The 14005-nt window shown below is 40.7% G+C and overlaps 2 protein-coding genes across 3 annotated transcripts; one reads left to right on the forward strand and one right to left on the reverse strand.

Annotated features, from left to right (window-relative positions):
• The first annotated feature begins 1269 nt into the window (after positions 1 to 1269).
• LOC133983579 (Krueppel-like factor 10) lies at positions 1270 to 4174 on the forward strand. The gene is made up of 4 exons (XM_062422710.1): positions 1270 to 1357; positions 1941 to 2169; positions 2463 to 3345; positions 3547 to 4174. The coding sequence occupies exons 2-4, from the start codon at positions 1948 to 1950 to the stop codon at positions 3792 to 3794; spliced, it is 1353 nt and encodes a 450-aa protein (XP_062278694.1). The 5' UTR covers positions 1270 to 1357; positions 1941 to 1947; the 3' UTR covers positions 3795 to 4174.
• Positions 4175 to 6392: 2218 nt separating this feature from the next.
• On the reverse strand, positions 6393 to 13689 carry LOC133983331 (antizyme inhibitor 1-like). 2 transcript variants are annotated; one of them, XM_062422385.1, is made up of 12 exons: positions 13482 to 13689; positions 12665 to 12786; positions 10977 to 11186; positions 10582 to 10755; positions 10194 to 10366; positions 9880 to 10014; positions 9353 to 9434; positions 9143 to 9217; positions 8791 to 8956; positions 8504 to 8619; positions 8033 to 8250; positions 6393 to 7651 (listed from the first exon to the last, which is right to left on the reverse strand). In XM_062422385.1, the coding sequence occupies exons 3-12, from the start codon at positions 11076 to 11078 to the stop codon at positions 7537 to 7539; spliced, it is 1356 nt and encodes a 451-aa protein (XP_062278369.1). In that variant the 5' UTR covers positions 11079 to 11186; positions 12665 to 12786; positions 13482 to 13689; the 3' UTR covers positions 6393 to 7536. The 2 variants fall into 2 exon arrangements, with proteins under 2 accessions (XP_062278369.1, XP_062278370.1); XM_062422386.1 differs by having other exon boundaries at positions 12661 to 12786.
• Between the last annotated feature and the right edge of the window lie 316 nt (positions 13690 to 14005).

Consider the following 14005-nt stretch of genomic DNA (forward strand, 5'->3'; position numbering starts at 1 on the left):
TGCCAGACACAGGCAAAGGGCTGTGCGTCTGTGTGTGTATTTCTCCATTGTGTGTCTACAGACGGCCTTTTGTTCTGGATCTCTGTGCTGTGCAGGAAGGTCTAGACAGCTGACACTTACCTAATCCATGGGGCTGCCTGAGGCCATCTCCTGTTGGCTGACCTCTTTCTCTCACAAAGGACAGGAGGCCTTCTAATTTAAAAAGCTGTCAAATGAAGAAGAAATAAAGATAATGAGAAACTTTGACATTGCAGCCAGTTGTTGCATCTGACAATTTGCCAAATGAGAAATGGAGTTTAGAGGAATTTCTCAAAGAAGGAAATAATTGTGTGTCAAAATGAAGTGAGGGATAAGTCATTGTCCCGTTATGAAGAGGGTTTATTCGGTTTAATTTTTATCAACAATTATGATAAGTACAAAAATATGAAACTGACAAATAACTAAATTAAGTTTGCTAAGATATTATTGACACAGTATATTCTCAGAGCAGTCCCATGTTTTTATGGAGCAACCTGATATGAAAGCAGATGTGATCCATCATCCAACAAAAAAACAAACTAAAAAAAGAAAAGAAAAAAGACAACAACAACTTGTAAACTATTTAAAGCTCTAACTAGATCTGCTGCAGACATACAGGCCTGCATCTAATAATATTTATAGCCCAAACGTCCAGTTCATTTACACAGTATTTTTCTGGAGACAAAATCTGGCAATTGCAACTATTATTTGGTCAGCGGCACATCAAACTTGAAGACAAAGTTCATCCCACACTGCACTCCAGATATTTTTAGCCATGACCTCCACATTGATACCATTCTGGAGTAAAAAAAAAGTTGAATATTCAACCTTTACTATTGCAACATGCTAAAATAATGATCAGCATCTGTTTTTCAAATGTATCACTCCAAAATCTGATTAGTCATAGAGAGTGTATGTCTTCTCCTTCTCCAGTTGGTAAAGGGACTCATCCGAGGCCATGGTGTGTATTGCAGATGGGGGGGCTAGTGGTAAGCAGGGTGGTGGTGGTGGTGGTGGTGGGGGTCTAGGATAGGAATGTTTTTCACACGCCCATGCTGTTGTGTACCACGCTGCCTCCACGGTGCCGTCAGCCCCCGATCACGCACCGACCCCCCTTCCCATTGGCCGGCGCCTAACACACCTTTGCGTGCCATTGGGCGACACCGTAAGCCACGCCCCTGGCTTCCCCACCGCGTTTTGAAACGATGAATGGGTGCGAGGCTGAGGGGAAAACTGGGAAACGTACAATTTCGGGTCAAAGTGTTTTCGCAAGACGCCAAGGACCAGTAGCCAGCAGTTAAACCGGTCCCCTGAACACCTCTCACAGACTCACATAGATGTAAGTAAATCCTACAATGTCATATATGTCTCCCATGACTTTCTTCCCTAATAAGGAAAAGTGTTTTTTTTTTTATCAAGAAACGTGTTTTTATAAGTTATATAAGCTCATGAAGTTATTGAAGAAAACACAAATGAATGTTCAAATAGCATGATTCATTTATAATGATACACAAAGCTTAATGATGTGTGTCAAGCCTTTTCCATCACCAGCTTGTCTAGGTCATATAATGTCACAAAGTTATATACAGTCATATACAGTGTGTCAGTGATGGGTATTGAGCTGTGTGATGATGATGATGGCTGTACTTTGTGTGTGTCTGTGCTGGGTCAGGTCAGGGAGGGGTGGTTGGGGTGTTGTGTGACTGTTTGTGTAAGTAACAGCACAGTTGGTGCTTTTGTGGAGAAGAGAAGTAGGTGAAAGGGCCCAGTGCTGAAGAGCAACAGCTGGTCATGCTTACTTCACATGCACCTTAAATGTTCTTGACGAAATGACAATGTGTTCTGCATTGAAACATAATCATCAGAATTAAAAGGACGGATAAAAGTGTTTTCTTATACCTGTTTATGCTCTTTTACAACAGCTAAGCTATGGAAATTGAAGAGCCCTATTCACACATCCAGGGTGAGTCGCAGCCTGCTCCCATGGGGCAAGGTGACATGGAGGCTGTGGAAGCTCTGATGTCCATGACGAATCACTGGAAGACCAGGAACTTCAGGCTCAGGCACTTCAGACCCTTGACTCCCTCCTCAGACTGCTCAGAGGACGACTCTGCCCCCCCTGGGTCTAATGTGCTACAGGACACTTCACTGGTAAGTGACCCATATGCATTAACAGTTGTCATGCCAAGACACCAAGGCTCTTACATAACCAGGCCTACCACTTGCATTAGTTACAAACTTGCATCTAATTGAATTTAGACTGCAAAGTCATCTCCAATCTTCTCTTAAAAGCAGAGCAACACACCTTTTATCCTAATAGTTCATTCTGCTCCAGGCTTTCAGTGCCAAGTCAGTGTATGTTGTAATAAATGTTCCTGTGTATTGGTGCATAGTTTATAAATTAGTCACATAAATTATTAACATGTCTTGTCATTTCCTTTCAGTGTATGACACCACCATACAGCCCGCCCAACTTTGAGGCCACCCATCCACCCTCATTTGTGTCCCTCTATCAACCTTCAGAAGAGACTCTTCCACACACTCCTGCTTCTCAGCAGCTGTTCCAGTGCACCAGCGTAATCCACCACACTGCAGATAGCCAGCATTGTTCCTGTAATGTTCATCCTGTGTCAAGGGAAGACAGGCTCTCTCAGGTTCACACAAAAGACTCTGACGCAGATTTGAACTCTAAAGTAAGGCTGAATAGTAGAGACTCCGAGGAGAACATTATAATGCAGTCTGACTCTAATGTTGCCACGCCACAGAAACCAGTCACTGAGACTTTGCCAAATGTGGTTGAAGCCAGCCAGATCCAGCCGAGTGTTTTAGGCCTGGATAATAAATCAAACACACCCCAGTCCGTTTCCTCTGTCCAGGCTGGTATTACTGGTGTTCCTGTCTACTGCAAGATTCTTTCTGTCTCACCTTCATCTACAAGCACCACTATTATGCACAAACACTTGTTACCTATCCCCCCAACGACCGCCACGGTGCCCCCACAGCAACAACAGCAGCAGCACCAACAGCAACAGGTTTCTCCTGCCCAGGTCTTCTTCGTTGGAGGACAGGTGGCAAAGGGTCCTGTAATGCTTCTGGTCCCTCAGCCAGCTGTTCCTACTCTCTACGTTAAGCCGGCGCTTTTGACCCCTTGTGGCACCAAGTTACCAGCCATTGCCCCTGCGCCTGGCTGCGCCTTGGTGGAACAAAGACACACCCAGCTGCAGCCAGAAGTGTCCCGCGTGCGCAATCATGTTTGTCCCCAGGAGGAATGCAGCAAAACCTACTTCAAGAGCTCCCACCTCAAGGCCCACATGAGAACACATACAGGTAAGAGACAAAGGATTTAAATGTAGAATTTGACAATTCATTTCAATTATATTTGATATATTTATATTATTCATATTTACCAGATACTGTAAGACATTTGGCAGAAATTAAATTGAGTTAAAAAGAGGCACTGCTGCAAGATAAAAATGATAATACCCCTGTTGGATAATCATTTCTACTTCACTCTCTGTGTGCCAACAGGTGAAAAACCCTTCAAATGTAAGTGGGAGGGCTGTGAGCGCCGATTTTCACGCTCCGATGAGCTGTCTCGCCACCGTCGAACCCACACAGGAGAGAAAAGGTTTGCCTGTCCCATGTGCCTCAGCCGCTTCATGCGCAGCGACCACCTGGCCAAGCACGCCCGGCGACACCTGGCAGCGAGGAAGACACACTGCTGGACGTTAGGAACCGCCCAGTCTGCTGAGCGCATTTCCGCGGCAGTTGTCTGACTCAATGGATCTTAAAGAGAGACAGAGAAATGTTAAATTGAATGTAAAGCTTCAGTCCACAGAGGAGTGTAAAGTATTGGTGCTGCTTGGTGGTTATTTAATGGTTGAGGCTAAAGGTGCTAATTAGACAGTTTATTTTTGATTTCCAGCTACTGTATCGCCTCAAACTGAGCAATTACAATGAAAATAGACTGTAGATAGTATTTTATTTTAAGTCATTTTCATAACAGTTTAACAAATTATGCTAGATGTATGTTTATCTTTCAGTGATGTTTGACCAAAGAATGTTGAATATTGTTATTATGTGCCATATAAGAACATTTTTGCACAGTGCAGTTTTCCTACAGGGAAAAAAGTATTTTTTATTAAACTTGAATACACAAACATTCTCTTCGTCAGTGAATTTGTCCAGATTTCTTTTAGTGGAGTTTATTTCATGTCTTGCTAAACCAGTCAGTGAGGCAAACTGTCCCAGTGGTGGAAGAAATGTTCAGACCCTTTAATTAAGTTAAAATACCAATACAACTATGAAAAATGAACAAATCCTATTTAGGTTAAAGGGCATAAGTATTGGCAGTGTGAATTTGATCTGGACTGTAGCATAATAAAAACATACTGTCAGTTAGACTTGAATATCCATAAACTTCAGACTGGTCCTCTCTGTAGTTGACAAGAATGGCCCCTCTAAGTGGGCCAGTGATACTATGAAGCTCCCTATCTAGGTATTTACAGAAGTGGTTTCTAGGGATGGCATATCAATGAACCAACTCATCAAAGGTCATTAGTTTTCTCTATTTATATAGGTCAGTTATTTCACTCTAACCTTTGTCAGCTCACTGCTTGAATCCCCTATCAGCTCTATCAGGGGCAAAGTTATCCCTACTCCATATCAGGAAAAATAGAGAGGTTTGGGTGTATCCCTTGAATCGGCATGTGCTTCAATGGTATTTTACACAGATAGGATTTGTCTTTTAACATGTGCAGAGTAAAGATATGACTAGAGAGGTAGAGTGGATGTTGTAGTGCATTTATTAGTTAGCCATGACACAGTAACAACATGGCTGTGTCCAGCTGCACTGCCATGTAATACCATTGTAGGTTAGTTACTCCTCCATCATAAGGCAGATGCAATAAGAAGAGCTGTAGTCTTGGATGCCTGTTGTTCTTTATTAAATTCGAGAACGACTTTTTAAGTTTGCAAAAATGCTTGTGCAAGTAGGACTGGAATAGATTAAAAGAGATTAAGAAATCTTGGTGGAATTGTTATTTAGAGAATACGAGTATTGAGTAGGAATATTAATAACAAACATGGAAATGGGCATTGGCATCAGTCTATTCGGAGATTCAGTAACAGACTGTGCTATGGGGTCATAATTGAGGGAGACAGAATTCTCAATTTCCAGGACAATTTTGACTCCCAAGTATGTAAAGCCCTCCTGAGTAGTGTTGGCATAGATGTTGCCAAATTGGACAAATAATTAATATAATTTGCAAAGAGCAAAATAATATAATCCAATTATTCTATTTTCACACCCAGGATTCTTGGATACTGCCAGATGGCCAAAGTCAGTGGTTCAATAGCAAAATCATGTCAAAGACCTTTTCAGCATCCGATGACAGGTTTGCATTATCTTTAGCATCACACTTTTCATATATTAAATTATCTGTGTATATTATGAATTGCTTCACACCCTAGAACCATTCTGATTGTGAGAAATTAGGGATGTAACATGTCTCTAGCCTTTTAGCTTTAAGTATTTCTGTGTCACAGTACACTAAAGATAAGGGGTGGTAGGACCCCTCTTCTGTAGGTGGCTTGCCAGATGATTAGTGTGCAGACTGTTAAGAGAAAAGAGGCAGGATTCCTGACTCATGTCTCTTCAAGCATTTCCAGTAAACAGGGGGAGCAACTTACCCAGAAACAATCCATAAACTTCCGGAACATTTCAACATTTATTGAAATAAATCCACGTGGGAAGTTTAGTCACTATTTGGTGGTGCTGTTAACAACTCAGACATCTGAAATGTGACCCAAATTACAGTTTTTTTTAAGATGTAAAAAAAAAGCCAAAAAGGTTGGAAACCACTGGTTTCATCTTTAAAAATGTGTTGTATTTTAAAAGCTTGTTATATTATCCATTGTGTCCAATCCATTGTGTCAAGTAACTAAATCTGTGAAATAAATGTAGTGGAACAGAAAAGTACAATATTTCCCTCTGAAATGTAGTGGAGTAAAGTATCCTACAGTATCCAAAGTATAAAGTAGCATAACATTGAAATACTTCATTACAAGTACCTCAAAATTGTACTTAGGTACAGTACATGAGTACGTGTACTTTGTTAAAGTATTTTAGGACATCTGCAAAGACTTTAGCATAACTCACTTTGTCCAGAGGTGATCTGACCTGAGATTTAGCTTATTGAACCAAATCCCCTTCAGCTTATGATCACATTATCCAGGATGAGTCATCAGGTTACAAAAACTATCTCTCAGAGAGGGGTATGAATTATTAAAATGCATTTGAACAGCCGCTGCAAGGCTTTGCTGTGCACATAATTAGTGGTCTGTTTATGATAATTAAAGTCACAGCAATTCAGTCTGGTCAATGAGGTGTTTATTACTGTTCATTTTGACAAGCACAGCTACAAGTTAATTCATCATGCCTTAGACACAGATTGGAGGACAACTTCAAAGATATGATACATGCTGTGCAACTTGCACAGTTAGGGAGTAATATTCTTTCAACACAATCATAAATGTTGAAAAATATTCTTCAACAAATACAATGGCGATCGTAAAAAGGGCTCTTGCATCATAATCTTTTTTTAAAGATCCCGTTACATGTCAGCATATTCATTATCCATCAGCACTTCCCTCGTTCCATCTGTAGCACATGCTGTCTAATAAACTTGCTTTGCTATCATGGCACAGCAGTTACCTGCCAGTCCTTCACTAGTCTGGGAGCTAGCCAAGGTAGCACTCAGCACTTTGGAAAAAAAAACACTCAAACACCATTTTACTGGTGAACACTGCGCCATTGGCTTCCCAACCACACTGGAGCAGATGCCTAATCATCCTTCCAGGAGTGGATTTCATAGAGACACCGTACATTGATCACACTGGTTTTATTTACAACATCACACAGATGAGTAAATGCACCTTCATATACAAGCCTCTGTTTAAAACACTGAGAAGGACAACTGATTTTAAATGTAATAATTGAATTAAGTTCTCATCACAAAACAAAAACAATACAACCAATTAAAATCATAAATACACATCTTGTAGCAAAGCATCCTACCAGAGCAGAACTGTGGTTCTGTTTAAATACACTGCTTCACTCAGGGATACATTTCTTACTTTACAAGACTGGCAACAGCAATTGAGACTATAGATAATACATTTTTTTTCAAATATAATCATTTTAAATCATTATATGTCTACTGTATGAGTGTAAACTGTATTTCATAGCAAAGGAAAAAAAAAATCACCTGTCTTTTTGGACTCATCCATTTTGTTGCATACTTATTACTTAACATCTATTTGGGTGTTTCAGGTCTAATCATATATACTACACTGTACATTGAGGTTTGCGAGATGAATCCAGTCTGGTCCCAGCAATTTCAAGCACTATCTGCACTGTTGGTTCAGTTCATCCCAGTGGAATGTAGACCAGGGGAAACTAGCAGCAGAAACCAGTGGAGGAAAGTGAAAAGCCTTCCTGTCCTGGTCTAATAATTGCTAGGCTGGGACAGAGAAAGCAGCCTCTGTTTGGCAGGAATTGAGGAAATAAGGGACCAATGAGAAGTTCTTCAGTGTAGCCTCCTGGGTGACACCGGTGTCCTGCATCTCGAACCTGATGGAGGGAAATGAACATGAGATGAGGACTAAAATAGCAAATTCTAGGGCAGTAGTTCTCAGAGTGGTGTCTGGGGAACTCCAACGGTCCTTGGGGGGGTTCCAGGGTATCCCCAGCAAAAAGGGGAATGATCTATTTTCACTACTCCATCCATAGTAACACAATGACAGGGTGTATGACTATGTTGGTCATGGGTTTCACAAACTTTCTTTAATTAAAACATCTGAAAGAAAAAATCGTATTTTATTTGTGACCAAATCTGGTGTCTGTGGTCTAATTTGGGTCAGTCTGGGGGTCCTTGACGCAAAAAAAGAAGAAGAGAGAACCACTGTTCTAGGGGTTTATTTCAACACCAAATTTAAAAAAACACTTCCTTACCAGTCTCTAGAGGAGACGACATAGTATACAGGTGGTGTGGTTGAGTCGGTGGAGGTGCAGAGTGGCTGACCCAGACTGTAGGCCCCTGCATGGGTGAACATGAGCCAGTCTCCAATGTTGAGCTCAGGCAACAGACAGTGCTCCACTACCTGATCTAGGTCATCACCAGAGGGACCCCACAGGCTGCTGCTGAACACAGGAGCATCCAGTGCGGCGTTCTGTGAGCACACAAAGTAAAGATTGTCTGTTTATACATGTAGTACAATACTGTTCTTCAACTAGGGTGAGTTGTGTTTAAAGGACCAGTATGTAGAATTTAGTGCCATCTAGTGGTGAGGTTGTAGATTGCAACCAAATGAATACACCTCCCCTCACCCACTTCAGTTTTATGTACCATATATAAAAATATTAAATGAAAGAATGATCTGTGGCTACATCCTGACCCACAGAGAATATTTGAAATCAACTCACCTTGTGAACAGAAGGAGCAGCAATCAGTGTTTCAGCAAGTTTGCTGGCAAAAGATCCATACACTCCCTCATTCATGAAGTACTGGAACTCTGGCTCATCATCAGGTGATGGATCATCTGTTCAGCAACATGGGAAGCAAAATGTATGAGTATAATGGATTCATTCACCCATTTGTGTAGTTCTCTTTTTCTGTGCAGCAGTTTAGGCTGACGTTAGTAATAAACCTCACTGTTTACTGTCAGTGAATGAGCCTTAATATCTTTGAAAATGAGTATCATGCCACCGACCGTGTGCCTGGTCCTGGCGATCCCGTGCCACCACGTCCTTCGAGATGATGTTGACGGCGAGGGTGAAAGCAGAGGACACGAAGTAGCTGCCAGGCTCAGCAATGATGGAAACTCCGGTAGAAGGAGGGAAGTAAAGGTCCACCATAGACATGACTGCAGTATTGATCTGCAAAAGAGATGAGGATAGAAAAAAAGTCAAATCTTTCAATCAATCATTCACATTTAAAACATTACTTGATCACAGTGTCAGCCTTTGTACAGGGCTTTAAAGAAGACTTTTCACTTGCTGACTATGATGAGCTATTTGTTTATCACTGTAAATCCTGAATACTGGATGGTAAAGTGTACTGACCAGTTCCAGCTGGGTCTCAGAGCCGCTAAAGCCGCCTCCAATGTCCAGGATTTTCATGTCAAAGCCAATTTCCTCCTGAAGCAGACAAAGTTTGTCAATGTATAACCAACACAGTTACTACAAAACACAACAGTGTGTGATAGAAGCTAATGGGAATGGTACATGGAACTGAACAGTGCAACCAACTATAAAATATAGAACTTTACTTACTCCCATATCAAAGACACAACGAGCATCAGAGATGGCATGAACGTACACGTGGTCATCCTCACAAGGGCTGGAAATCAGAGACCTGTGGGGGGACACACAGAGGTTAAAGGTTACGCTCTGACACATTAACAACAGGTTAATGTGTCAAAAGGTTGTGCAACACACTGGACAGAAATAATTGGTTTAAGTGAGAGCTGAGGTCAAACCACTGCTTGATATACTGTCCTGCCCTAACCACCACATAGTTAACAATATCCTTCATTATAAAGGCAGATGGCTTACAGGAGTTTCATATAATGTACAGTGCCTTAACCACGGGTAAACTACAGTCATTCAATTACTGTGCAGTAGTGCATTTTTTGCAATTTATTGTTGATCGATGGGGCAATAATAAAAACGGATGAAGAATTTGTTTGATGGTGAAAATCTTTCAGTGAAAACATTGCATTGCTGCAGTTTTACATAAAATCGTGTAATCAGTCTTTGCTCTACTTCACGTAGTCACAGTGTATTTCTGCAGGACTCACCTGACACCCACCACCTGCACACCCAGTTCCTTAGCACTCTCCAGCAGATGCCTGCAGTCTTTGAGGGTACAGCCAAAAGCCATGCTCATCTCATCATCCTGGTTAGATGCTTCTGTTGAAACCTGCAGCAGCAGCCTGAAGTAAAAGTAAACAAAATACTTTAATTCCTGGTTCTTTGAGAAAGAAAAGAATCCAGCTGAATAAAATGATGAAGCTGCACACTGAATTAAAAAAAAAAAATCAAGCCAGACTGAATGTTGACAGTGTTTAATGGTAGATTTAAAGTGTTTGCAGGCAGTAGTGCCAACACTTACTTGGCATTGGGGTGGCAGCGAGAAATCTTGCGTAGCTCTGCTTCATTATCACACACCAGGAGGTCAATGCCGTTCTTAGCAGCATATTTAATCTGGGAGACCTGTTTGCAAACACCACTGTAGATGATGTCTTCAGAGGGAATACCGTGGCTTTGCACCAACTCAAGTTCAAACTGAAATAAAAAGAGACAGAACATTACTTCTTTAATATACTGAATATATATGTATTTGTCACCATAACATGTCCATCCTGCATGGGTTTCTAAGGACAAAATGTTTGATAGAACTTAAAATGTGCAAGTGCTTTCATGTGTGTGAATGGTGAAGGGAAGTATACTGTCACAAGTGATCTAACATGTTAGTGAAAGAAAGATATTAAGCAAAGTACCTTGTTGGTACATATGAATCCAGTGCCGAGGGCAGCGAGAACTTCAATAACAGCTGGACTGCTGTTGCATCTGACAGGATAGAAGGGTCGAATTTGGGACATGTGGGTTCGCCAGCGAACATGCTGCCTCATTACAACTCCCAGGTCTGCTACAAAGAATGCATTCTTCTCAGACTGAGGAGGAAGTAAACAAACATGTAGGTGAGTCAGTAAATAAACAATTATTCAATACTAATAACATTATCTTAACTTTTGCAAGTATGTAACTTTAGCACAAGTTATAAACAATGCAATACAATGAGTGGTGTTTTAGACAATTCAAAGACACTAACAAAACCCAGGTTTGTTGTTGTAAGCATGCGCTAAATACATGTTGTGACAGCAAGACCTCTTACCAGATTTTGTTCATAAATGTGATTGTCAATCACATCACACAGGGCTGTGCCTCCCTCCAGGAGGCCAACAGAATACTGTGGTTCATCAACAATTCCTTTCATCCTCTCAACCGTTTTCTGCTAATCCGACAGGCATAAAGAATATGGCTAGTCCGAAGTGGTTTTGCTCGCTTCCTCTCGAGCCCCTGGGTCCTAGGCTTATGCAACAAACTGCACAAGAAAAAGAGAAAAGTCATAATGAGTCATGAAGTTCCAAAAAAGCCAAACAACTCAACGGTATTTGGACGACGCATTTTCATTGATGGCGTCCAGCTCTTTTCTAGTTTATTCAGTAGCTGTAACCTAAACCTTTCTGATGAGATCCCTGATCAAACAAGTCATTTTCAGTGAGCAACCAATCAGAGCAAAGTACAGGTTCCACGTTGTGGGGTAGCATTGTGGAAGGCCTATTCTTCTGAAAAGCCGCTGTGAAAACACTCAGTCTGGGGCACAGGGTTCATTTACTTTACCATCAATTACTCACAACAATCACCATTTAGCCCAGAGCTGGTGACCCGTAAAGCTTCTTTTTGGTGGCATTAACCAAGGTACAATACTGGCGGCGTCTGAGTCACAACTTTACTTTCAATAATGTTGCAGAATACGTCAGAGAAGCACAGTGGTCCGGGCTGGACCAGATGTGACATGACTGTGGTTTTTGGAGGTTAAATAGGGAGACTAACAATGTGCCTAGAAAGCCTGCTGTGTGTTAGACCACTATAACAAGGTCAGAGCTACCGCTGTAAAAGGGCTGCAGTCACTGACTGACAGGTGTATGAGATGAGTAGAATTGCTGCACGATCAACAACTCTGGGGCAACAAATAGTGTGAATCCAAATTAGGCAACAAAGATCATCACTGACCTTAACTATAAACTATAAATTCCTGAAACCATCAAGTATGTTTATAGCATATGTAAGTCTGATCAGCTGTATGCGGAGTATTGTGCATGAATAATTGACAGGCAGTCTGAAGCAAACTAATGAACAGACAGAAGGAGATGGCTCAATCTACAGTGCATACTTGATTTCATTGTGAAGGAAAATGTCATTATTACACTAACAACAAAATGTGTATGCTTTAATATTAGTTGTAGTTATTCAGTCAAAAGTCAATTATTAAGTAAAAAAGAAAGTTGGCTCAATCTCATCATGTCTTTAAAAATAAACCAAGCCTTTATGTAACTTAGAAAATGTTTAACTATGTCACAACACTACTCCCTCATGAAACAGGTGATAACATTAATGGGGGCCTACTAGTACAGTTAATGAGTTATATTCACATTTCACTGCAGCTAGAAGTGTGCTGAAAATGTACATTGCACGATTCATATCTGCAAATCTACCAAATGATTCTCTCTTTTATTGAAACTAAATCAGAGCAAGACAAGAACTACGGCAGATAAAAGCAGCCCAGAGCAAGGCGTTCCTGTTATTTTAATGGAAGCGCTGAAAATAGATCTGAAATGCTAGATCTAAAATAACTAGACTGTTTGTGATTTATCTGGGACATTCTGCCATTTATTCCCTCTGTCAGCTATGCTGATGAAACAATTTATCACAATACATTTATTAACAATTATTATCCTACTCTGGGATCAGACAGAGACAAAATACCTTCAGTCCTGCAATAACACCTAACTTACTCACATGGATGAGTCCTGAGGTGAACTCGTCCGCTATCAGCTAGGATCCCAAGGTGGCTCGGCGTTGAAGTCAAATGGCTCTCGGTAAAGAGCTGCCCCTAGATCCTCTGGATAGTTGTTGTACACCTGCACAGAGATATATAGGGAGAGGTCATGTAGGGATCAGTCACTGACAGATACAACTGACATGTGCCCCAGTCGTCCTTTACATAGATAATAATACATGTACATTGGTAAAGTATATAGTTTTAAGCATATGAGCAGAGTCTTGTTTATTAGTAATGAAATTATCGCTTTAAGGTGCACATGGGTAAGACAAAAGTGCAATTTCCAGTTTATTTAGTGTATTTTTCCCTCTGTAATTACCATTTTAATGTTCCTTTGCAATCATAACAAAGTTGATAAATAGTGATGTAATCATGACTGGCAGTTTCAAATAAACTGCGTTAGTTGACATCATGGAACAGCGTGTTTACACAGTGGCCTACCGACAAGCCCAATATCAAACTTCTACCAAGAGCCTCGGTTAACATTTAGCACATGAGTAACCTCGCTTGCTATTGTAACAGGTTGCTTTACACGCAATGGAAACGTTAGCATACGCTTATAGCGTTAGCTACCTGGCTACATACAAGATAAACATAAGCTATGTTATGTAATCACGTGTCAATATTCATCAATGTTAATTCTTCAAGCTAACGTTATCTTTAATTTGTTATAGCTAGTATTTCTGGCTTGTAGGTAAACTACGTTACTTGACCAGTTCATTTAACAACATGCTAATTAGCGAGCTAACAACGCGGTAAGCTAATGTTACTTACGTCTGCGGAAAACCCAAAAGAGGGGACAGAACGCTTTTTCTTTTTAGGCGGAATTTTTAAAGAGTGGTGGGGTTACTAAAAGAGAAAACAGTTACTGCCATGGAAGTGGTGGATGAAAGCCGAGTTATTGCTGAACGAGATTTTGCCGATGCGAAGTACGGTTCATCTGTAACGACTGAACGGAGGTCGAGTCGGCTGAGAGACAGACAGACAGACGGTAAGAGTGCCGACATTAGCGTAAAGTATTAGGAAATAAACCGTTTCATATCCGGCTAAGATATCAAAATAAAATAAATATGACCTAATATTTTGCAACTGTTTTGGGTAACGCAGATGTTAAAATGCAAACACAACATCAGTAATTGTGCACATTTAAAGTCTAGCAATTTATTTCCGTAGATAATGAGAATGAACAATTGTAACATAATTGATCAACTTTAGAATAAATTATTTCCGGTATGATTGTGCTAAATTTGGTGAGCTTGAAACACTGTTGTTATGGGCGGAGTTTAGAGCTGTCAAAG

This window comes from Scomber scombrus, chromosome 7 (genome assembly GCF_963691925.1).
Source record: "Scomber scombrus chromosome 7, fScoSco1.1, whole genome shotgun sequence".
Classification (NCBI taxonomy): domain Eukaryota; kingdom Metazoa; phylum Chordata; class Actinopteri; order Scombriformes; family Scombridae; genus Scomber; species Scomber scombrus.